The 27157-nt window shown below is 41.4% G+C and overlaps 1 protein-coding gene across 1 annotated transcript in view; it reads left to right on the top strand.

Annotated features, from left to right (window-relative positions):
- Positions 1-27157, top strand: part of IFT56 (intraflagellar transport 56) — a 128375-nt gene that overhangs the window by 44073 nt on the left and 57145 nt on the right. Inside the window, exons 5-7 of the mRNA XM_088468117.1 lie at positions 3732-3781; positions 6927-7072; positions 23692-23863. Coding sequence (XP_088324243.1) covers positions 3732-3781; positions 6927-7072; positions 23692-23863 — 368 coding nt within the window. The remainder of the gene's footprint in view (positions 1-3731; positions 3782-6926; positions 7073-23691; positions 23864-27157) is intronic.

Below are 27157 nucleotides of genomic sequence, written 5' to 3'. Positions count from 1 at the left end.
AATGCACTGAGCTGTGCGCGGCCAGCGCCGGAGTTATAGACTCTGGGCACTAGAGTGCGCCCAGAGTCTCTAGAGTATGCACAGGTCATCGGGAAAATGGGCACGGCAGCTATTTTCCCTGTACTGCGCATGCGCAAACTACGGGAAAATGGCTGCGGCGGCTATTTTTCAGTCATTTTTAGAGCGCCGGACCCCCGCTCGGACGTGGGACTCCGGAGAGGTAAGTATGCTATGGGTGCAGGGTGTGCGGTGCGGGCCCCCCCATGTGCCCCGCACACCCTGCACCCATTATAGATACGCCAATTCTGCTAAGGCACCCGAGGGTGCCACGGCACAAACCACTGGTCTAGTGTGTACTGGCCCTTAGGTACTTAGGGGGTCATTCAGACCCGCTCGTGAGCGGCAGTACGCTCGCAAGCGGGTTGATGTTCCCCCACTGCGCATGCGCACGACGGAGGGAGCTCCGTTGTGCACATGCGCGAGACCCAGCGAGCGACGGGCTCTCCATCGCTCCGGGTCTCGCACCAAAGGGGGCGTGCTGTCGATGTTGATTGACAGCACGCCCCCTTTGGTGGGCGTGCCGGGGCGTGCCTGCCAGACGGAGGCATTACCATGGGAACGCCTACCGTCTCAAGCCGGCCCCACTGACATCACTAGTGATGTCAGTGGGAGTGATTTTGGCTCTGATAGAGCCAAAATCACTCCAGGGCTTGCGACAGCGAGACCCTACCGCAGGGTCTCCGTCGCAAGCCCGATGGTCGCAATGGTCAAGACCATCGCGACCATCATCATGGACGCTCGCTATAGCTGTGGGTGGTAACCCACAGCTATGCGAGCATCCATGAGGACGTTCCAAAAAAAGGTAGGAGGGCCCTGATTCAGAGCGAGCACTCTGGTCAGAGCGTTCAGCTCTGAATCAGGCCCTTAGTTGCTTCAGTTTGTGTGGGAGGGTGTGGATAGATTTTGTGATTCAATTCTGTGAAATATTCTGATCCCAATTAAGTCAACTTTCAGAAAAAAAATGGCACAGGCCAAAAATTCAGACTTTACTTTTTGCTGTCTGTACATAGGGTGGGGTTATACAACTGGGGATCTATTATCACTAGGGGGTGGGAAGTAATGCTATTGAAGATCTATTGCCACTCGGGGGAGGGGGGTGTCTATTGTCATTAGAGGATGGAGATAATAAAACGGAGACCTATGAACATATAATTTTAGAAATATGTTGTTATCTTAATTAAATTATAACAAAAACAATGGCCCTCATTCAGAGCCGTACGCTCTGAGCAGAGCGCACACTCTGAATGAGGGCCGCCCTCCATAAAAATGGAGCGTCCTCCTGGACGCTCGTATAGCTGTGGGTCACCACCCACAGCCTATACGAGCGTGAAGTTTGATGGTCGTGACCATCGCGACCATCGAAACTGCGAGCCGGAGCCTGCGGTTGAGGTTTTCAACCGCAAGCTCCGGAGTGATTTTGGCTGTATCAGAGCCAAAATCACTCCCACTGACATCACTAGTGATGTCAGTGGGCCGGCTTCTGACGGGAGGCGTTCCCGTGGGAACACCCCCGTCAGGGAGGCACGCCCCCGGCACGCCCACCAAAGGGGGCGTGCTGTCAATCAACATCGACAGCACGCCCCCTTTGATCAGACACAACGAGCGAAGGACTTTCCTTCGCTCGTCGCATCTGGCGCATGCGCACGACGGAGCTCCCTCCGTCGTGCGCATGCTCAGTGCAGAACATCGACCCACTTGCGAGCGGACAGCCGCTCACGAGTGGGTCTGAATCAGGGCCTATATTTGAAAGACATTTGGTAAGGAAAAGTCAGTTAAATGGTTAAAATTAGAAAGGGGTGGTCCTTGCATAACCATTTTCTCTCTCGCAAAACACCTAACTTTGCTCTTCCTCAGAGCTAGTCGAGATTATTCTTTTTACTAATAGTTTAAAAGGATGCATTATCAGGTGCACAGTGTAAGCAAAAGCTTTAAATGCAAAAGTTTTATGTGTAATAAAGGGGATGTAGTCAGGATTCCGACGGTGCAAATGCAGACCGCCAGAATTCCAACACTGAAAGCCCGGCATGGGACTAAAGATAGGCGTCTAAATACCGATGCCTATCATTAGCCCCACGTCGAAATCCCGACGCCCGGCATACCGAACGTAGGTTAGTTGGGCGATGCGACCTATTGGCCGCAGGGGGGGGAGGGTTAGGTTTAGGCACCCCCGGCAGGTCTTAAGGTTAGGCACCCCCCAGGATGGTTAGGTTTAGGCTAGTAGAAGAGGGTTTAGGGTTAGGCACCACCGGGGGGGGAGGTTAGGGTTAGGCACCCCCCCTGGGAGGGTTAGGTTTAGGGTGTGGGGAGGGTTAGGGTTAGGCACCACCGGGGGGGAGGAGGTTAGGGTTAGGCGCACCCCCCCTGGGAGGGTTAGGTTTAGGGTGTGGGGAGGGTTAGGGTTAGGCACCACCGGGGGGGAGGAGGTTAGGGTTAGGCCCCCCCTGGGAGGGTTAGGTTTAGGGTGCGGGGAGCGTTAGGGTTAGGCACCCGGAGGGGGCGGGGACTTAGGGTTAGACACCCCCAAGGGAGGGTTAAGGGGGGAGAGGGGAGGGTTAAATATACTTTCCAGCAGGCATCGGGATTATGATGTGTCGGGTTTTCAGGGCCGGGATCTGAAACGACGGCTTTTAAGCCATTTGTATTTCATACCCAACCCCTAATGTTCCTGATGTACATTCACTCATGATTAATTTGAATGAGGCTAAAATTAGCAGTATTTTAAGAGAAAACTAAAAAAATATATGTTAATGAAATGGGTGGTCCTAATGTGGTATAAGTATGGACTTACACCTTTATACAGGTTTACTCTTCATATTGTTCCACCTCACTGAAAACCCATCCGCACTTGTACTTTTTGGAGACGTCTCTAGGAGCAGTAGAGCAGTGCGCTGGTTGTGCACTTCCAAGGTTTGCAGTGTCGGAACAGGCTCTGCGCCATCTGACCTTCAGTATAATGAGTGTGTGTGTTTTGAGTACTGTCTGGATGTTAAGTGCGAGTTATGATTGGGTTCTGGTGGTGTTGGTGGTGCTGAGGGAATTAAATATGTCCATGATGATATTCTTTGCTTACAAATTGGCTGTTTGGCATTACTATATATAGGTACGATGTTACACTACTAAAATAATTGACAAAGTATTATTACTAATGTGTTGTTTTGAGAGAAGCATATATCTGCTGGTAAATAGTATAGACTACAAAGAAATGCATTTACCATTTATAATTGTAATATTTCTAACTAACACTTGAATCCATACAGTCTTGTACATTTCATAAATACAATAGATATGTAAAGTAAAATGAACATTTTTGTGAGTTAAACAAATGTACGTATAAAACAATTCAGTTTAGGAGTTATTCATTACATATGTTTTGTTAAATGGTTCAATCTATTTTTTATCCTTTGCACTGTTCCTGGTAACAACTGTGTTTCTTTTATATTGCTGTTAGAAAAACTTCTGTTTAGACCTGTCTTTTCGTATTGGAGCTAAGAAATGCTTCTTCACAGAACTCTTATTATTATTTTTTTCATGATCCAGGTGTAATAGACATATGTGAACATACTGTATGTACTTCTGTTATAACGGTAACTGTAGGACATAGTTGTTATATATATTTTGGACATTTATTTTTTCAGATTGTTCTAACACTTATTATTTGAATAATTTTTCAGCACCCAAAAGTCGCCTGCAGAATCGCTTGCTCTTCCATTTGGCTCACAAGGTATGAAATAATAATAAACATCTGATAGAATCTGGTCTACAGGTCATGTAACTTAAAAATAAAAAAAACTTTGCTTGATTAGTCACACCAAAGCAAGGATATGTATGATATATATATGTGTGTGTGTGTGTATATATGTATGTTTGTGTGTGTGTGTGTGTGTGTGTGTGTGTGTATGTGTATATATATATATATATATATATATATATATATATATATATATATATAGTATATGTATGTGTGTATATATGTATGTTTGTGTGTATATATATATATATATATATAAGTCCAGTATTAGTCCACACTCACGTCTGAAAATCCAATTGCTGGGGTAGCCACCCAAATGGGATCACCTGTATCCCTGCATACAAAAAATTAACAAAGGGGGTGCACTCACCAGTCTTCTAAAATGAGTTTTTATTTCATCTTTTTAAAAAAAATTTACAGCATCATAGTAAAGCTCCGACGTTTCGGTCCTAGCCATGGACCTTTGTCAAGGTATATACAGTATATGTATGTGTGTATATCATTGACATGCAGCAGAATTATATGATTCCACATTAGACCGCTTAATAAACAGTATGTTACAGGACCACTATATTCTGATAGCTATTTCATATATCCATTTAGTATTATATATGTTGCATAGGATATGATCTTTTTATTAAAAGACCGGGCAACATATAGGGCTCAATCCAATTAGGTGCAATGGCGAGTAGCGAGTTTGCTTCTTGAAACTTGCACACTTCGCAGTGAAGCGAGCTCCTGAGAATTCTCCAATCCAATAAAAAAATACCTACTCGCAACGGGGGGGGGCTGTTTGTGGGCATTAGGAGGGTACTGTAGGTTTTTAAATGGTGTCAAATGGCTGATTTGTGGGTTTTTTTCATAATGCAAAAAAATTATAAAAAAACAAACTGTTTTTGCTTAATCTCAAACTAAGTCAACGAAAAATGCAAAAAAATTTAGGAAAAGGGTGATTTTGGGGTACTTTGAGGACACCTTGAAAAAATTTTTTTTTTTCTATAAAAATTATTTTTCAAATTAAAAATTATTGTACTTAAACTTGCGGTGCCTAAACTAACGAAAAAGTTGATTTTGGGTAATTTGCGTATTTTTTTTTTTTTACCCCAAACAATTACATGTAATTATTGGACTAATTAAGTTAAATGAAAACTTCCAAATGCCTAATTAGTCATTAGGGGGGTCGGGGTCCAAGGGGTTCAGCACAGTGTCACTACATTTTAACCTTAAAATAAAGATTTTCCTTTCCATCTCTCACCCTCAGCGAGGAGCAGGGCCGGCACTAGGCAAACTTAGGCACCTGCCTAAGAGCGGATGGCCCTGCAGGGCGGTAGTGTGGACCGCACATAAGTGCAGTCCGCACTACATTACTAGTATAACAAACACACAGCCGCCGGCGCCGGCAGCTGTGTGTTTGTTTTAGCAGCCGATGAGAGTCAGTCAGACTCTCATCGGCTGCTACGCCCACTGCGGGAGCCGAGCTTCCGGCTCCCGCAGTGAGTGATGGGAGAGACGTCATGACGTCTCTCCCATCATGCAGAGCGGGCCGGCCCGGAGGATGCTGGACGGAGAAGCAGATGCCGGAGCGTGGATTAAGGTAAGTGGAGGGTTTTTTTTTTCTGCGTGCGTGCGTCTCACCGGGGGGCACTGCTACTAAGGGCACTGCTGGGGGCGGGGGGGGACTACTACCAAGGGCACTGCTGGGGGGGGGGACGGGACTACTACTAAGGGGACTGCTGGGGGGGACTACTACTAAGGGCACTGCTGGGGGGGACTGCTATTAAGGGCACTGCTGGGGGGGCTACTACTACTAAGTGCACTGCTGGGGGGGACTACTACTAAGGGTACTACTGGGGGCGCTGCTGGTGGACCACTACTGGGGGAATGCATAGAGGGGGATTACTACTCTGGGCACAGCTGGGGGTACTACCAGGGGCACTGCACACTGGTGGGACCACTACTGGGGGACACTGCATAGAGGGGGATTACTACTAGGGGTACTGCTGGGGGGGGGACTGATACTGGGGGCACTGCTGGGGGGGACTACATGGGGGGATTACTGCAGGGGAGGGGGCTACTACTAGGGGCACTGCACTGTAGTAGTGGGACTACTACTGGGGGTACTGCATAGGGAGGGATTACTGCCAGGGACACTGCTGGGGGGACTACTACTAGAGGCACTGCTGGGGGACGGCTGCTACTGGGGGCATTACTAATGGGGGCACTGCTGGGGGGGAGACTACTGGGGGCTCTATATAAGGGACACTATATTGGGAGGACCACTACTGGGGGCACTGCATAGTGGGGACCACTACTGCCGGCACTACTGGGGCTCCGTATAAGGGCTTGTGTAGCTATCGTGGGTGGGGGGAAGGGGGGGCGTAAGGCTGAAGAAATGCCTAGGGTGCCAATAAACCTTGCACCGGCCCTGGGAAGGTGCGAGTGGAAAGTTGCGAACAGTGCGAGTTGCTATTTGGATTGCAAAATGAATTTGCATAGCGAATTCAAAGTGAAAATAGCAACTCGCACCTCACACATAATAGGATTAATCCCACAATGCTAGATTTCCAGATTATGTGCACATTGATGTTCTTTAGAATCAGTCTCATTTTAGGAACACTCGTTAACATATTTTTCTGTTTGGCTCTAGTGGGGTTGCAAATTCCCTGCGTGCTGCAGGTATACTGTCTGTATAACCCACTCTATCCACACATAACCTTTTTTCGTGTTTTTGTAAATCTGCAGTATCTTATTTATTTCAGTGCAGACTGTCCCAAAATGATTAAAGACGCAAGTAAAAGAGGGTATAAAGCAGTTAACCGTTGTTATGTGCACAGTAATCTCCTCTGTTACCAGGTGCTTCCTGCAGTTTTTAATTGGAATTAGGAATTTAATCTAGGAGACTAAAATTCAACTGGATTGTTTGGACATAGGTTTACACGCCTATAGATTTGATCTACTTACTGACATTGGATTAGTCAGATACTGCCGTGGAAGACCAGTGCACTTACAGGACCGAAGTGGTTTTTACACATTAGCTTTGAATAAAAATATTTTTATATATTTGTGTGTTTATACAGTATGTGTGTTTATCTTGTGACTAAATACTTTTATACAATAGTTTAACGATGAGAAGAAGCTGATGGTCTTTCACCAGAACCTACAGGATATTATTGAAGATCAGCTGAGCCTGGCATCCATACACTACATGAGATCACACTATCAGGAAGCAATTGATATCTACAAGAGGATATTACTAGAAAACAGGTACAAGGTGTATTAACTAATATAGTGCATTTGTACATGAAGAGGAACAAATATATATTAGAACTATGGGCCTGATTCAGAGCCGCTCGTAAGCGGCCGCTCGTTCGCTCCGAGCGATGTTCGCACATCTGCGCATGCGTATGGGTTGTAATGCGCATGCGCCAACCAGTCAGTGCGGTCGGGTTTCGTGTGTTTGCAAAATTGCGAGTGCCTGCTAATTTGAGTAACAGGATGAGGCGTTTGTGGGTGGTAACAGGGGAAGGTGCTTGAAAACGGGGAGTGGAGATCCGAACGCAGGCGTGCCAAACGGTCAAAAAGGGGCATTTTAAGGGTGTGCATAATTAACAAAGCAGCGTCATCGGCCACATCACTTGGTTGTCTCTTAGCCTGAACTGTTCGCATGATTGTGGTAGGAAAATCCAACCACAAGCACTGCGAGCAGTTCAGACGCCTTTTGATGTACTCGATTAATCTAATAAATAGCGGAGATGACGTATGATGCGAGCGGCCAGGGGGCGTCTTTACAAAATAGCGAGCGCATGTTTCGTTCGCTCGCTCAGACATAGAGGCGTCAACAGACCGCAAAGAGCGAGCGCTCAATTTAAATATCCGGCCCCTTTTTCTGAACGAGCGAGCGCAAATAGCGTCCGGCTCTGAATCAGGCCCTATGTTCTCTGCATCTCAAGGTGCAAAGTCTAAGGACCTCATTCAGAGCCGGACGCTATTTGCGCTCGCTCGTTCTGAAAAAAGGGGTGGCTATTCAAATGAACCGTTCGCTCTTTGCGGTCTGTTCACGCCTCTAGGTCTGAACAAGCGTACAAAACATGCGGTCGTTTTTTTGGAGAACTACGCCCCCTGGCCGCTCGCATCCTACGTGATGTCCGCTATTTATTAGATTAATCGAGTACATCGACCAGCGTATGAACTGCTCGCTATTCTTGTGGTTGGTTTTTCCTACCGCAATCTTGCGAGCAGTTCTGACTATAAAGTAACCCAGTGACGTGGTCAATGACGCTGCTGTATTAATTATGCACACCCTTAAAACGCCCGTTTTGACCTTTAAGCACGCCTGCGTTCGGATCTCCACTCCCCGTTTTCAAGCACCTTCCCCTGTTACCACCCACATACGCCTCCTCCTGTCACTCAAAATAGCAGGCATTCGCTATTTAGCGAACAAACGATTTTCGGCCGCACTGACTGGTACGCGCATGCGTATTACGATCCGTACGCATGCGCAGTTGTGCAAACATCGCTCGGAACGAACGAGCGGCCGCTTACGAGCGGCTCTGAATCAGGCCCTAAGTTCTGTTTCTTGCATTGTAACAGGTTGAAGATTTGTTTCTAAAATGGTCATATAATGGCAGACAAATCTTACTAGTTCTAAGTTTAAACTACAAGTTTGCATCAATTATCTTAAAAGACAGTTTATTAAATTTAAACTTCACCTTTAGACACCTACCCCATAAGAGTATCAGTGGGAGCATCGGACTTAAGCCTATGACTGTGTTCTATACCCCTCAAATATGGGCCAGATTAACAATGGGGCGGGTGGAGCTGCTGCTCCAGGCCCCCCCTTTAAAATAGGCCCACAGGATCTAGTCAGTGTAGTGCAGACCGGAGAAAAAATTTTCTTCTGTCACTCCCAACAGCATTCCAATGCCCTGCCCATTCACCTTCCGGGCCGGCAGATCCAAAGCCCATTAATCACCCTCCTCCCTTCCCCCATCGGGGGCTGCCCATAGCTCCGCCTCCACGCAGTTCAAAGCTCCGCCTCCACGCAGTTCAAAGTTCCGCCCATGGCTGTGCTAAACTGCTGCTCCGGCCATGCTAAACTCCGCCCCCTGGTCTGTCCACAGCTGTGTCCCACCATTTGAACCAAAACTCTGGTCATCTGATGACCCACCCACTAACTCCCCAAACAGCACATCCAACCACCTTCTATCTGTGAGTTGATAGAGAGGGAGAGATATATATGCTTTCCAATACTGTATAGGGCCCCTATAGAGCAGAATTGTGTCCAACCTGCTCTTGTACTGTATAGTGCAGCCCAGGTATTTTATAGCTCATTATACCCCCTGTACTGGATATAACAGTTTATAGGTCCTCCATTATATTTCAGAACTGTATAGTCACTGCAATGCTCTGTGTATGATATGTCAGTCACTGCGACGCTCTGTGTATGATATGTCAGTCACTCACTGCGATGCTCTCTGTATGATATTTCAGTCACTGCGATGCTCTCAGTACGATATATCAGTCGCTGCACTGCTCTCTGCAACAGTTTATAGGTCCCCCATTATATTTCAGAACTGTATAGTCACTGCGATGCTATGTGTATGACATGTCAGTCACTGCGATGCTCTGTGTATGACATGTCAGTCACTGCGATGCTCTGTGTATGATATGTCAGTCACTGCGATGCTCTGTGTATGATATGTCAGTCACTGCGATGCTTTGTGTATGATATGTCATTCACTGCGATGCTTTCTGTATGATATATCGGTAACTGCGATGCTCTCTGTACGATATGTCAGTCGCTGCGATGCTCTCTGTGCGATATGTCAGTTGCAGTAAACTACTTACAGCAAGAGAAAGATAAACCTTCCCTTTACAATGGTTATAAGCTTTTCTGCTCGAAACATCCCTGGTGCCTGTAACTAAAATGTAATGATAGCAAGACCTATGTGACATACAAATGTTTTGAGAAAGACTGCACTCTAGAGTCTATGCCGGGACATCAGTTCAAAACATACAATAGAATAAAAACAGCATTTTATTGTAATAAGGCTATACGCCAATTCAAAAATTGTATACACAATAAATTACATGCAAGAGAGTTGATCAGACTCTCAGTATTAAGACAATAAATATATACGAATGACACAAAGAGGTATAGTTAACCAATCTATATTGGAGTATACCAATATAGAAACACTGAAAATGAAGATACTAGTGACCCTGGAGATCCTTAGTAGTGAGAAAGGTCTCGTATATAAATGACCAGATAAGGTATGTCCAACCTTCTAAGGAAAGTCTCGTATAGAATTCAATATAGGGAGTATATCAAAGTAATAATAAAGATTCTTTCTCCTGAAGGTACTTTCTCAATATCTCAATGCTGTATATATCGCAGCTGATTGAAACACATTTATAATAAAAATATCAACATTCAGCCTCCTCCAACATATATATACACACGGCTGTGTCTCTGTAAGCACAGCAATAGCCGTGGGGATGTAGAACTAGAGCCGTAGGTAGCAGGATAAGTTAATATAGGCCAGGTATATACCATCGACGTGAGGTGATACCAGCTACCAGCCCTCTCCAGAGTATGCCAAATACCTCATAGCAAATTCTGAGCAGCCGGGACACTGTAAGGTGAAAGACGTGAATGATGTTTTTCACCTGTAGATGTTGCGCCAGATGACATCCGTCTCAGTGCGGCGCTGATGCAGACAATGCCAGACAGTGAGGTCCCTCGGCTCTGAATAGCAGCCGGGTGATGGTCGTGTCAGTGAAGTAGCGGTCATACAATGAATACGGAGGTGAGCAGGAGGTGAACGTCCCAGCGGCTCAGTTAATAGATACAATCTCCGCTATTTAAGCAGTAGGACTCCCGATGGACCGGAGGTTGGTCAGAGTAACAGTTGCCAGCTTGTCTTTTTAGGAGGCGTGCAGACGGACGCTGAATGTAGATAACAGGTAAGGTCTCCAGGCACCGACAGGGAACGACAACGCGTTTCAGCTACTACTGTAGCCTTTTTCAAGTCAAGTGTTCCCCATTGTCCATTACATGGTATAAATAGCCCTAGAACACAGCTAATTGATTAGTTAATTCAGTCTGGTCTGTTTTGTCCATAGAGCTCATTAAGAGTTCAATTCTGCAGGTTTGTAGTTACTCCCAGTGGATCTCATACTATCATTAGCTGCTTCTAAAGAACTCAGGTAAAAATTAACCATTAAACCACAAACCGACTAATATGTAGTTCTACTATACCAATAGTTAATACAATAATGAATTGATATAAACGTATATATACACATATACATATGTATATATATATATGTACATACATATACACACATAAAGATAAATTATAATTAATTATTAAATAAATATTAAAAAATATATGCTACATAAAAAGATAATATAGAAATTATATATTTTAATAATAATATTATATAGTATTAAAGTTGATCTGATGTCCCGGCATAAATATGACTTGAGGAATATAGGTATTAATAATAAACAACTTATATAAATAAATAGTGATAATAATGATAATAATAATAATAAAAATAGAATCAATAATTAAAATAATTAGAACTAATACAATATAAACCTATTAAAGAAAATAAATAAAATAAAACAAAATAGAATAAATAGCAAGAGAGGAAAGATCCTTGGACGGATGTCAAAGAAGAATAATTAAATAAGAATAACTCAATCCTAAAATCAACCTGACCCAAACGAACGTATATAAATTAATACATACATACATACATACATACACACATACATGTAAAAACATATATGTGCGTGTATGAATACATGGATAAATACCAATAAGGCAAGTTGGACAGATGATAGCCCACTCATACACAAACAAGGTCTAATAAATAGACCAAGAACAAATGAACCAAAAACAAGTGGGAAAGGGGGTGGGGGGTAGGCCATGGTCGCTTGGTTGACCAGACAGTACATAGAAAGCAGCTACGGTCTAACCCGCACCCACATATAGAACATGTATACATATATATAGATGCATGTACATACACAATCACATACACACATAAACATACTAATCATAAAATTCAAGTGCTTCGTTGAGGCCATCTGGAGAAAGTGTTTGAAGTCTGAAAATCCACTTGGATTCAGCTTCACATAGTCTTTTGAATCTATCACCACCCCTATTGGTAATTCCTATGTGTTCTATCCCCGCAATCTTGAGACAGGCTGGATTATTCTGATGGACCTCAGAAAAATGTCTGGAAACACTATGTGTCGCCAAACCTTTAATGACATTAAGTCTATGTTCACGAAACCGTTCTTTGAGAGCCCTAGTTGTTCGGCCTACATATTGTAAAGAGCAAGCACAACTAAGTGCATATATAATATAGCTAGATTCACAATTAATGTGACTAGTAATATCAAATTTAATATCTGTTATGGCTGATACAATTTGCTTATTTTTATTAATATGTTTACACGTAAGACATCTCATACGATTGCAGGGAAAATATCCATTTGGTCTCAACGGAAGCCAAGTATTAGTTTGTATATTCTCTTTGATATTTCTAGAAAAAGTACTTGGAGCTAAAAAACTTTTTAGATTCCTATTCTTTTTAAAAATGACAGTGGGTTTTGAGGCAATATTGGATGAGAGAACTGAGTCACACAATAATATTTTATAATTTTTATTAATGATTGACTTAATTTTATTTGATTTATTATTGAATTGAGATATAAAGGCCAAAGGAGGATCTTTCTTCATAGATTTAGTGGTAGTTTCTAAAGGTAGAGAGATATCGGCTATATTGTCCAAGGTATTAGTTGGTACAATAGTATTATTAGCATAAGGTCCAGTCTCCTTCAACCTAGACTTATGGGTCATTTCAGCATGAGTTTTAGCATTCTCCACTAGTTCAAGAGGATAACCTCTCATCACAAAATTTTCAGTTAATTTGTCGGCATGAAGATGAAAATCCTCATCTCTCGTACAGTTACGTCTAACTCTGCCCATTTGACTCTTAGGAATATTATCAATCCATGGACGATAATGTCCACTCTGGTAATGAAGATAAGAGCTCGAGTCTACTGGTTTAGTATAGAGAGTAGAGATGATTTTATCATCTGCAACCGACAACATGACGTCTAGGAAATCAATGGAAGTATGACTAAAGTGCGAGGTGAACCGTAAATTAAAAGTGTTAGTGTTCAAAACTGAGGTGAAATCAGTGGCAGAAAAAATATCCCCATCCCAAATCAAAAATAAATCATCTATGTAACGTCCATAGAACACCAGACCCGCTCCGGCTGATCCATCCCAAATGTATTTATCCTCAAATGTACCCATATATATGTTGGCAAAGCTCGGAGCGAATCTGGTGCCCATGGCCGTTCCATGAATCTGTAAATAGTGGGTGGAGTCAAACATAAAATTATTGTGCGTTAAAATAAAACGAATACAATTCACCAAAAAATCTCGTTGAGCATAGGAAATGGTATTATCTTTGTTGAACATTTCTCCAACTGCCAGAATCCCAGCTTCATGTGGAATATTGGTATAAAGAGCCTGGACGTCAAGGGTAAGAAAGGCATACACTGGGCGCCAGGTAATAGTGCTTAATTTATTTAATAAGTCAGAGGTATCTCGGATATGTGACCTCTGAGTAACCACATACTTTTGTAAAAAATGGTCAACAAAAAATGATAAATTAGAAGTAAGTGAATTAATCCCTGAAATAATAGGACGCCCTGGTGGAGAAATTAAAGACTTGTGAATTTTGGGTAAATAATAAAACACCGGTTTAATAGGGTGATTATTAAACAAAAAATAAAATTCATCTTTATTTATAACACCTCTCTCTTTGGCATCATCCAATAGAATTTTTAGTTCTTTCTGGAACCCTAAAGTGGGATCCTTTCCCAAAATCTGATAGAAACAAGCATCTTGAAGTTGGGTTAGGGCTTCTTTAGTATAGTCTTCAGTATTCAGGATGACGACCCCACCGCCCTTATCGGCGGGCTTGATAATAATGGAGTCGTCATCCTGAAGAGTCCTCAAAGCTAATCTCTCACCATATGACAGGTTCCTCTTACCAAGGTCCCTATTTGAGTTAGAGTTACATAAAGTTTGAAAATCTTTAAGAGTATTTTTGTAGAATAATTGTATATTAGAGCTTTTATGGCTAAGTGGGAAAAAATTAGATTTATTTTTAAATTTATTCCTATCTATAGAGGGTAGAGTATCTTTTATGTTAAATATTGCAATTTCTTCATGTCTTGATCCTCCCTCAACTTGTAACATTTCCAAAATAGATAGACATTCTAAGTCACTTGTATCCAGGAGAATTGGACTGTCACTTGCCTCCAATCTAACTTTCTTAGTCTTGGAGAAAAAATAGCGCTGTCTACATAAAGACCTGACATAACGATTAAGTTCAGAAAATAAATTGAATAGATTAGGATTCGTACTCGGGGCAAAACTCAGACCTTTGGAGAGTAAGGATATTTCATTATCATTTAATGTCCTATTCGACAGATTAAACACACCAGCTTGTGTTACTGGAACCTTGGGCGTCTTAGATCTCCTCCTTCCCATTCCCCTCTTTCCCCTAACTCTCTTGTTCTTTTCGGGGTTTTTTCTTGAAGGGGTAGATAGCGGTTGCGGTAAGGAAATGTCCTCCAATCTTTGTCTCGATTGAGAAAATCCTGTTGATGTATCTGGTCTGTTCTATTTTTAGGTCTTGCTCCTAGATCAGATTTAGGTGATCTATACGGAGCAGCGACATTCCTATCTGAATCTATGGGATCATTAATAGAATTAATATTGGTATTGTTTCTATTAAATCTGGATCTAAAGGAAGGTATTTGTGGTGATTTTGGTCTATGATTAGAGGGTAACCTCTGTCTAGGATATGATCTATTAGGAAATCTCCTTGGGTATGACTGTAAATAATTTTCATCTCTCGACAATTTTTTCTTTTTCTTTATTATAAGCTCTTTCTCAAATGATATTAGTGTTTGACTCAGTTCTGATTCTCTCCTATTGAAATCTGGGTCATCCTTAAAAATTATTAAATCTTTCTGACTCTGTTCAATCTCTTTTGTAACTTTTTCTATTTTCCTTTCTCTATAGTTTATTAGTGATTTAATTAAGGAGACAGAGCATCGTTTGAGAGCAGATTCCCATTCCTTGGTTAGTTCAGGGTCATCATTAATAGAAAGATATTTATTTATTTGCTATTGATTGAAAGTAGGCATTGGTTAGACAGTGTTTTTCTATCCAAATATATAGAATTGGATAGAATACCTAAAGGTCTACAAATAAATAAATATCTTTCTATTAATGATGACCCTGAACTAACCAAGGAATGGGAATCTGCTCTCAAACGATGCTCTGTCTCCTTAATTAAATCACTAATAAACTATAGAGAAAGGAAAATAGAAAAAGTTACAAAAGAGATTGAACAGAGTCAGAAAGATTTAATAATTTTTAAGGATGACCCAGATTTCAATAGGAGAGAATCAGAACTGAGTCAAACACTAATATCATTTGAGAAAGAGCTTATAATAAAGAAAAAGAAAAAATTGTCGAGAGATGAAAATTATTTACAGTCATACCCAAGGAGATTTCCTAATAGATCATATCCTAGACAGAGGTTACCCTCTAATCATAGACCAAAATCACCACAAATACCTTCCTTTAGATCCAGATTTAATAGAAACAATACCAATATTAATTCTATTAATGATCCCATAGATTCAGATAGGAATGTCGCTGCTCCGTATAGATCACCTAAATCTGATCTAGGAGCAAGACCTAAAAATAGAACAGACCAGATACATCAACAGGATTTTCTCAATCGAGACAAAGATTGGAGGACATTTCCTTACCGCAACCGCTATCTACCCCTTCAAGAAAAAACCCCGAAAAGAACAAGAGAGTTAGGGGAAAGAGGGGAATGGGAAGGAGGAGATCTAAGACGCCCAAGGTTCCAGTAACACAAGCTGGTGTGTTTAATCTGTCGAATAGGACATTAAATGATAATGAAATATCCTTACTCTCCAAAGGTCTGAGTTTTGCCCCGAGTACGAATCCTAATCTATTCAATTTATTTTCTGAACTTAATCGTTATGTCAGGTCTTTATGTAGACAGCGCTATTTTTTCTCCAAGACTAAGAAAGTTAGATTGGAGGCAAGTGACAGTCCAATTCTCCTGGATACAAGTGACTTAGAATGTCTATCTATTTTGGAAATGCTACAAGTTGAGGGAGGATCAAGAGATGAAGAAATTGCAATATTTAACATAAAAGATACTCTACCCTCTATAGATAGGAATAAATTTAAAAATAAATCTAATTTTTTCCCACTTAGCCATAAAAGCTCTAATATACAATTATTCTACAAAAATACTCTTAAAGATTTTCAAACTTTATGTAACTCTAACTCAAATAGGGACCTTGGTAAGAGGAACCTGTCATATGGTGAGAGATTAGCTTTGAGGACTCTTCAGGATGACGACTCCATTATTATCAAGCCCGCCGATAAGGGCGGTGGGGTCGTCATCCTGAATACTGAAGACTATACTAAAGAAGCCCTAACCCAACTTCAAGATGCTTGTTTCTATCAGATTTTGGGAAAGGATCCCACTTTAGGGTTCCAGAAAGAACTAAAAATTCTATTGGATGATGCCAAAGAGAGAGGTGTTATAAATAAAGATGAATTTTATTTTTTGTTTAATAATCACCCTATTACACCGGTGTTTTATTATTTACCCAAAATTCACAAGTCTTTAATTTCTCCACCAGGGCGTCCTATTATTTCAGGGATTAATTCACTTACTTCTAATTTATCATTTTTTGTTGACCATTTTTTACAAAAGTATGTGGTTACTCAGAGGTCACATATCCGAGATACCTCTGACTTATTAAATAAATTAAGCACTATTACCTGGCGCCCAGGGTATGCCTTTCTTACCCTTGACGTCCAGGCTCTTTATACCAATATTCCACATGAAGCTGGGATTCTGGCAGTTGGAGAAATGTTCAACAAAGATAATACCATTTCCTATGCTCAACGAGATTTTTTGGTGAATTGTATTCGTTTTATTTTAACGCACAATAATTTTATGTTTGACTCCACCCACTATTTACAGATTCATGGAACGGCCATGGGCACCAGATTCGCTCCGAGCTTTGCCAACATATATATGGGTACATTTGAGGATAAATACATTTGGGATGGATCAGCCGGAGAGGGTCTGTTGTTCTATGGCCGTTACATAGATGATTTATTTTTGATTTGGGATGGGGATATTTTTTCTACCACTGATTTCACCTCAGTTTTGAACACTAACACTTTTAATTTACGGTTCACCTCGCACTTTAGTCATACTAACATTGATTTCCTAGACGTCATGTTGTCGGTTGCAGATGATAAAATCATCTCTACTCTCTATACTAAACCAGTAGACTCGAGCTCTTATCTTCATTACCAGAGTGGACATTATCGTCCATGGATTGATAATATTCCTAAGAGTCAAATGGGCAGAGATAGACGTAACTGTACGAGAGATGAGGATTTTCATCTTCATGCCGACAAATTAACTGAAAATTTTGTGATGAGAGGTTATCCTCTTGAACTAGTGGAGAATGCTAAAACTCATGCTGAAATGACCCATAAGTCTAGGTTGAAGGAGACTGGGCCTTATGCTAATAATACTATTGTACCAACTAATACCTTGGACAATATAGCCGATATCTCTCTACCTTTAGAAACTACCACTAAATCTATGAAGAAAGATCCTCCTTTGGCCTTTATATCTCAATTCAATAATAAATCAAATAAAATTAAGTCAATCATTAATAAAAATTATAAAATATTATTGTGTGACTCAGTTCTCTCATCCAATATTGCCTCAAAACCCACTGTCATTTTTAAAAAGAATAGGAATCTAAAAAGTTTTTTAGCTCCAAGTACTTTTTCTAGAAATATCAAAGAGAATATACAAACTAATACTTGGCTTCCGTTGAGACCAAATGGATGTTTTCCCTGCAATCGTATGAGATGTCTTACGTGTAAACATATTAATAAAAATAAGCAAATTGTATCAGCCATAACAGATATTAAATTTGATATTACTAGTCACATTAATTGTGAATCTAGCTATATTATATATGCACTTAGTTGTGCTTGCTCTTTACAATATGTAGGCCGAACAACTAGGGCTCTCAAAGAACGGTTTCGTGAACATAGACTTAATGTCATTAAAGGTTTGGCGACACATAGTGTTTCCAGACATTTTTCTGAGGTCCATCAGAATAATCCAGCCTGTCTCAAGATTGCGGGGATAGAACACATAGGAATTACCAATAGGGGTGGTGATAGATTCAAAAGACTATGTGAAGCTGAATCCAAGTGGATTTTCAGACTTCAAACACTTTCTCCAGATGGCCTCAACGAAGCACTTGAATTTTATGATTAGTATGTTTATGTGTGTATGTGATTGTGTATGTACATGCATCTATATATATGTATACATGTTCTATATGTGGGTGCGGGTTAGACCGTAGCTGCTTTCTATGTACTGTCTGGTCAACCAAGCGACCATGGCCTACCCCCCACCCCCTTTCCCACTTGTTTTTGGTTCATTTGTTCTTGGTCTATTTATTAGACCTTGTTTGTGTATGAGTGGGCTATCATCTGTCCAACTTGCCTTATTGGTATTTATCCATGTATTCATACACGCACATATATGTTTTTACATGTATGTGTGTATGTATGTATGTATTAATTTATATACGTTCGTTTGGGTCAGGTTGATTTTAGGATTGAGTTATTCTTATTTAATTATTCTTCTTTGACATCCGTCTAAGGATCTTTCCTCTCTTGCTATTTATTCTATTTTGTTTTATTTTATTTATTTTCTTTAATAGGTTTATATTGTATTAGTTCTAATTATTTTAATTATTGATTCTATTTTTATTATTATTATTATTATTATTATTATCATTATTATCACTATTTATTTATATAAGTTGTTTATTATTAATACCTAGATTCTTCAAGTCATATTTATGCCGGGACATCAGATCAACTTTAATACTATATAATATTATAATTAAAATATATAATTTCTATATTATCTTTTTATGTAGCGATATATTTTTTAATATTTATTTAATAATTAATTATAATTTATCTTTATGTGTGTATATGTATGTACATATATATATATATATATATATATATATACATATGTATATGTGTATATATACGTTTATATCAATTCATTATTGTATTAACTATTGGTATAGTAGAACTACATATTAGTCGGTTTGTGGTTTAATGGTTAATTTTTACCTGAGTTCTTTAGAAGCAGCTAATGATAGTATGAGATCCACTGGGAGTAACTACAAACCTGCAGAATTGAACTCTTAATGAGCTCTATGGACAAAACAGACCAGACTGAACTAATTAACTAATCAATTAGCTGTGTTCTAGGGCTATTTATACCATGTAATGGACAAAGGGGAAAACATGACTTGAAAAAGGCTACAGTAGTAGCTGAAACGCGTTGTCGTTCCCTGTCGGTGCCTGGAGACCTTACCTGTTATCTACATTCAGCGTCCGTCTGCACGCCTCCTAAAAAGACAAGCTGGCAACTGTTACTCTGACCAGCCTCCGGTCCATCGGGAGTCCTACTGCTTAAATAGCGGAGATTGTATCTATTAACGGAGCCGCTGGGACGTTCACCTCCTGCTCACCTCCGTATTCATTGTATGACCGCTACTTCACTGACACGACCATCACCCGGCTGCTATTCAGAGCCGAGGGACCTCACTGTCTGGCATTGTCTGCATCAGCGCCGCACTGAGACGGATGTCATCTGGCGCAACATCTACAGGTGAAAAACATCATTCACGTTTTTCACCTTACAGTGTCCCGGCTGCTGAGAATTTGCTATGAGGTATTTGGCATACTCTGGAGTGGGCTGGTAGCTGGTATCACCTCACGTCGATGGTATATACCTGGCCTATATTAACTTATCCTGCTACCTACGGCTCTAGTTCTACATCCCCACGGCTATTGCTGTGCTTACAGAGACACAGCCGTGTGTATATATATGTTGGAGGAGGCTGAATGTTGATATTTTTATTATAAATGTGTTTCAATCAGCTGCGATATATACAGCATTGAGATATTGATAAAGTACCTTCAGGAGAAAGAATCTTTATTATTACTTTGATATACTCCCTATATTGAATTCTATACGAGACTTTCCTTAGAAGGTTGGACATACCTTATCTGGTCATTTATATACGAGACCTTTCTCACTACTAAGGATCTCCAGGGTCACTAGTATCTTCATTTTCAGTGTTTCTATATTGGTATACTCCAATATAGATTGGTTAACTATACCTCTTTGTGTCATTCGTATATATTTATTGTCTTAATACTGAGAGTCTGATCAACTCTCTTGCATGTAATTTATTGTGTATACAATTTTTGAATTGGCGTATAGCCTTATTACAATAAAATGCTGTTTTTATTCTATTGTATGTTTTGAACTGATGTCCCGGCATAGACTCTAGAGCGCAGTCTTTCTCTTTGCTCTACTCCAATTAATAAGGTTGACATAACCTTATTTGACTGCTGAACTATTGTCAGATTTCTCTATTCTATTGGCGCTAGGTTTTTTTCCTTATTTATACAAATGTTTTGAAACAATACCATTGGCAATCTTCACTAGACCCTAGTCCTCATAAGTAAGTAGTGAGTCTGGGAGTGGGGCAGTGATTTCCCGGTATTGATATGTACATGGGTGGTTACAATACCTTTTGTTGCTCAGTCAGCAAGATCAGCCGATGAAACACGTCAGTTCCATTCATTTACCAGAAGCTGCAGCTTTGTGGTGCAGAAGCAGCATCTAAAAGGATCTGCACTTGAGCACCATGGGAGAATAGAGACACATAGAAGTCTTCACCTAAGGTGGATGCCTCTATAGCACATTTGTCAAAGACTCCTACAATTACTATTTTTAATGCAGCCACTCTGAAAAATGGTACCGTTATGAGTTCGGAATCATTTAGGCAAAGACAAATGCAAAGATGCAAATGTCCCTTAAAATTAGAATATATGTTTAGTAGAATATATATTCATACTAATGTTTTATTGTTTTATTGCTCCCAGAATTCCCCCACCCACATCAATTTTTTTTTTTTTGTGTGCATTTTTTACTCCGCCCTGAAAAGGAGGAAAATAAGTGTTTTTTTCCCTGTTCCTACATTCTTTTCCTACAAAATTACATTGACAATTTTTTTTAAAGCTTGATGCCCATATTCAATTTGAGGCAAAAAGTCCAGACTTTTCGCCTGCTGGACTTTTCGCCTCCTTCGCCTGTTTTCCAGGCGGAAAAGTATTGCGCGCATGCCCGATATTCCCCATATTCAATTTAAAAGGACGCAAAAACGGGACCCAGCGAAACTTGGATCGGCGAAAAAAAACAGGAATTTTCGGGAAATCATCTTGGGACCCCCCTAAAGATGTCCAGACATGTAGGATCACTATGGGTACCCCGTCTTGCATGCAGAAGGGAAGTCGGATTTTTAAATAGCCGCGGCAGGTTCATAAATGCGGCTTTGAAGAAGGTGATGCAGAAGAGCATTTAGAACTTTTTTTTTGTAAAAATAACTATGCCCATCAAATTTGGGGTACATAAAAATGGGTGCAAGCATATTTTTAAGTCCGTAAAAGGATTTTGAAAAATTCTTCAAAAATGCACCTGCTACTCCCCGCAATGAAGAAAACACCTGCAGCATACTTCCGAACCCCTCTGGAATCTATTTTGGTACTTTAGGATGTGTTCCCACTTTTTTTATTTTTTCAACCCCAAAATGTAAAACATTTTTTTGGGGTGTCCCCATTTTTTTTTTTTTTTTTTTTTTTTTTTTTTTAACACAGATTGTCTTTAGGGGGCTTTCCCAAGGGTGCAGGCTATTTTTTTTAAGCCTGCACCCCTAAACCCCAATTCAGCACTTTTTTTCGCCAGCTAGAGGCGTTTTTTTACATTGAAATAGGCGAAAATGACGACTTTTCACCTCAAATTGAATACTGCCTATAGTTGTAGAATCAGGCCTGAATCCTATATATGTTTTGGTGAAATTAAAAATCAAGATCTAAATGTGAACCTACATCTATATATACATACGAAGATGAAGTATCTACACTCTTCTCATCCTCTTATGCTATCAATTATCTGTCCAATCTGGCTGTTTGGAATGAAAACCTGGTAATGTATGGGAGCAAATGACAGTTGATCATATGGTCTTAAACACTGGAAAACGGACAAAAAACAATTGTTCAAATTCGTTAAATTCGTGTGTTTTAACCAATTTGTCTGGACAACCATTTTTGGCTGTTTTCCTGAGTTTGTGAGCAAATGGTCGATTGTCATTTGCTCCCATACATTACCAGGTTTTCATTCCAACCAGCCAGATTGGACAGATATCTGACAGAAAATTGTATAGTGTATGCCCAGCATTACACTACTACCACTCCTCTTGATCATATACCCTCAAAAAACAGTAAAGCTCTGGCTCCTGTGCTCATCCCAATCCTAACTAAAATCTGCAATCTCTCTCTCTCTACTGGCATCTTTCCATCACTGTTCAAGCATGCAGTGATTACCCGAACACTCTTTCAAATTACTGTCCCCTCTATCAGCTCCCATGCCTCTCCAAGCTACTTGAGATACTTGTTTACACCCGCCTCACACACTTTCTTAACTCGTACAACTTATTGGACACACTTCAGTCCGGCTTTCGTTCCCAATACTCCACAGAGGCAGCACTGTCTAAGGTAATGAATGATCTTGTCACTGCCAAGGGTTCAGACCATTACTCACTTCTAATTTTTCTAGATGTCTCTGCTGCTTTTGACACTGTTGACCACTCTCTTCTCATACAAACACTACAATCCCTAGGTCTTAAGGACACAGGGCCTGATTCAGGCCCGCTCGCAAGCACTATGCGCTCGCAAGCGGGTCGATGTTAGGCCACTGCACATGCGCACGCCGGAGCCGGCTCCGACGTGCGCATGCGCGAGACCCAGCTAGCGACGGGCGCTCCGTCGCTCCAGGTTTCGCACCAAAATGGGGCGGCTGTCGATTTTTGGGGGTGGCTTAACAAATGGAGGCGTTCCCATGCAAACACCTGCTGTTTGTGGGCGGCCCCACTGGCATCACCAGTGATGTCAGTGGGAGAGCTTCCGGCTCTGTTAGAGCCAGAAGCTCTCTGGGGTTTGCGGCCACGAGACCCTACCACAAGGGTCTCGTTGCAAGCCCGATGGACCAAAATGCAATATTTAGCCCCTATCCTTGTGTATCAATGCCTATCTCTCTATAGATTGTAAGCTTGTGGGCATTTCACGGTGCATCGCGGATGCGCAGTATAGGTGTCCCAGGAACGCGGCATGGACACCATGTTCCCAGAGACCGGCGCATGTGCAGTAGACTCTGGCACAATGCCACAGTCTACTGCGCCACCGGAGAGGAGGGGGCCCGATCAGAGCCTGCAGATGGGCCCCCTCCTCTCTTAAAGTGCCTCTGCCACCATTGGAAGGGTTACTGATAATGGGAAATGAAGCAGCAGCAGGAAATGTGTGGACCAGATATTTCTATGTTTTTACATTTTTCCTAGTGGAAGAAGCATAATGATTTCTGCATGGACCTGGGAATGTACAAATTATACATTTATATAAAAAATACTAGATAAATAGTGAATTACATTTTTTTGGGAAACCTGTTTACTTAAGTAGCCCTGTTAATATAAAATTGTTTTGCGTTGTGTGGTGTAGTAATCTTTTCATTTATTTTTTATTTTTTGTCTATAGGGATTTCCTTGCTCTGAATGTCTACGTTGCTCTTTGTTACTACAAACTTGATTATTATGATGTATCACAAGAGGTCCTTGCAGTATACTTGCAACAGGTTCCTGATAGCACCATTGCTCTGAATCTCAAGGCCTGCAATCACTTCCGTCTCTACAATGGGAAAGCAGCTGAAGTAAGGATACACATTGTTGACTTTAATACAATATAAATGTAAAATGTAAAATTCAGACATTGTCAGAAGGTTTATCTGAGCAGTATAGATGGCCCAGTGTTCGCAAATACGCGCTATAGCGCGTATTTTACCCACTTTTGAGGACCGGGGACTCAATATTTACAAATGGGTGGGTCCCCGGGGACGCTCTCCGCTACAGCCAATCCCTTGCCGCCAATTAAGTGGCTGACAAGGGCGGGCGGAGTGGGCGGGATGTTGCACGTCTGCGCGGAGGAATTCTCACCTGCCACAAGGCTTCTTCCTTCTCTGCTTGCTCTGGTCCTTCTCACTGCGGCACTGTCAGCAGTGGGGAGGAGAGTGACCATACCGCGGGAGCAACAGCACTGACTGCAGCGGGGAAGAAAATAACTGCGGTGTTGGGAGGTGAAGTACAGCCCTCTAGCGTACGCAGAAACCCCCGTGAACCAAATGTGTGTATTAGAGAGGAGACAGCCTTGTCTCTGTCTGTGCCCCTAGAGGAGGCCACCTGCAGGAGCGATGGAACTACAGTGTTTACAGGCAGAGAGCTGACTGGAAGAGCTCTCTGCACAGGATGTCTGAGGAAGCTGCTACATATGCCGAGCAGCAGCAGCTCCGCCCACATGGACTCCGGCAGTGATCTCCTACTCCCTCTCAGCCCTCAGTTTTGTAAGTACAGGTTGGGTATCCCATATCCAAAATGCTTGGGACTAGGGGTATTTTGGATAACGGAATATTCCGTATTTTGGAATATTTGCATACCATAATGAGATATCTTGAGAATGGGACCCAAATCTAAACACAGAATGCATTTATGTGTTATATACACCTTATACACACAGCCTGCAGGTCATTTTATACAATATCTTTAAAAATGTTGTCCATAAAAAAAAAAGTTTGTGTACATACATGAAATTCATTTATGTTTCATATACACCTTATACACACAGCCTGAAGGTTAATTTATACTGTATTTTAATAATTTTGTGCTTCAAACGAAGTTTGTGTACATTGAACCATCAGAAAGCAAAGATTTCACTTTTTCAGTCATGCTAAAAATATTCCGTATTTCGGAATATTCCATATTTCGGAATATTTGGATATGGGAGACTGGACCTGTACTGTATGCTGATGTTTGTGTGTACTGTATGTATGATGTGTGTGTATATGTATACTGTATGTAAGTATGCTTATGTGAATGTACTGTATGTGTATGTATGTATACTGTAAGTATGTGTGTATGTATGCTGGTAGGTATGTATGCTGTGTGTGTCTATTTGTAGGTATGTATGTACACTAAGTTTGCTTGTGTGTGTATGTACTGTATGTATGTATGCTGTGTGTGTATGTATGCAAGTATGCTTGTGTGTATGTGTAAGTATGCTTGTGTATGTATGTGTGTGTGTATGTATGTGTAAGTATGCTTGTGTGTGTAGGTGTAAGAATGCTTGTGTATGTGTGTGTGTATGTGTAAGTATGCTTGTGTATGTATGCTGTGTGTGTAGGTGTAAGTATGCTTTTGTATGTATGTTGTGGGTGTATGTGTAAGTATGCTTGTGTATCTATGTATGTATGCTGTATGTGTATGTATGCTGTGTGTGTATGTGTAAGTATGCTTGTGTGTGTAAACTATGAGTGTGTATGTAAGCTATGTGTGCGCATGCTGTGTATGCATGCTTGTGTGTTTGTTTATATACAAAGATCTATCTAGCTATCAACCCCACCTTAAAAATCCTGCGTTTGCCCCATGCCGTGGGGATTACCAGCGCAGAGGAGTAGTGACCACCAGTGAGCTGCAGATCTACCAGCAGGGAAGGGTGGGACCCTGGGGGTTGCAGTACTGGTGACTGGGTAAGTAGAGTGTCCTCCAGGGAGCTGTACACTGCTGGTGAGGGACTATTTACATTATTGCATTACACTATAATATTGTTAAAAATTGAGGGCACTCCTATGTGTTACACTCTCTAAATGCACTGCTGTGTGTGGGCCACTATATTTATGGGGTACTCCTTTGTGTGATGCACTGTAAATATGCCTACCCCTAATCTCCTCCTTGCCCGAGCTGCTGTCTACCCTTACCGCCTCCCTACCCCCAGCACTGCCTGCCCCTTGCCAGTACTTCCCCAGCTGCTGTCTACCCTTACACCCTCCTTACCCTTCAGCACTGCCAGCCACTAACCTTCTCCTTGCCCCCTGTACTGCTCCAGCTACCTACAGTTTCACCCTCCCTACCAGGCCCTAACTTCCTCCTTGCCCTCAATACTGCCCAAGTTGCTATCTATCCTCGCCCCCTCCCTACCCCAAGCACTGCCTGCCCCTAACCACCTCCTTGCCCATAGTACTGCCTCAGCTGCTATCTACACTTGCCCCCTCTCTACCCTCAGTACTGTCTGCGCCTAGCCCCCTCCTTGTACCCCAATACTGTCAGCTGTTATCTATCCTTGCCCCCCAGCACTGTCGCAATTGCTGTCTGCACTTACACCCTTCCTACCAGCACCGCCTTGCCTTACTCCCCTCTACCCCATCTTCTCTCTGCCTTTCCCCCCAGCTCTACCCCAACTGCTACCTGCCCACCAGCACTGTCCCGGCTGCTGCCTGCTTTCACACCACCATAATATGTGATGGGACCCAGAAACGATGGAGTAGGACTCCAATTTTATAAAGCGAGGGGTCCCTGGGACCCACAAATGTTTCCGCTATTCGCGATTACTGTGGCCACACATTCGACAATATAGTAGGTGGTAGCAGGCAATTGGGTGTGATGCAGAATGTTTTATCCTCTGCTTTAAGCAGGATAAGGATAATTTGTCAAAAGTAGTAGCCTTTAAAAAATCCATTATTTATTTAGCATTTGACTTAATATACTATATATAAAGACAAATTACTCACTCTCCTTTTGCTTAGAAGAGAGAAATATAGTACATTATAAATTAATTCTTTGCTCATGGAAATTCACATAAAGTCGACTTAAAAGGCTTTAATTAGTAACATATAAAAACAATTTTGAGCTTTTGGATGGGATAGTAGATTAAGTAGATTAATTTTCCTGTAGAATTTGAGCCACTGACCATTTATGCTACCAGGGGAATCGCCAGTAGGCAAACAATACTCATCATTCTTTTGGTGGGGGGTTCATTTGCTAAAGCTTCTAAAAACTAAAAATGTTGGTGGTGTTACCCATGGCAACCAAACAGATTGTAGCTATCATTTCTCTATTGCATCATAGTAAACGACACAGAATCTGATTGGTTGATATGGGCAACACCACCACTTTTC

The sequence above is a fragment of the Taudactylus pleione genome, unplaced genomic scaffold, assembly GCF_031769625.1.
Source record: "Taudactylus pleione unplaced genomic scaffold, aTauple2 ptg000080l, whole genome shotgun sequence".
NCBI lineage: Eukaryota > Metazoa > Chordata > Amphibia > Anura > Myobatrachidae > Taudactylus > Taudactylus pleione.
Note: the sequence above shows the minus strand (reverse complement) of the source record. Positions and strands in the feature narration are given on the sequence as shown.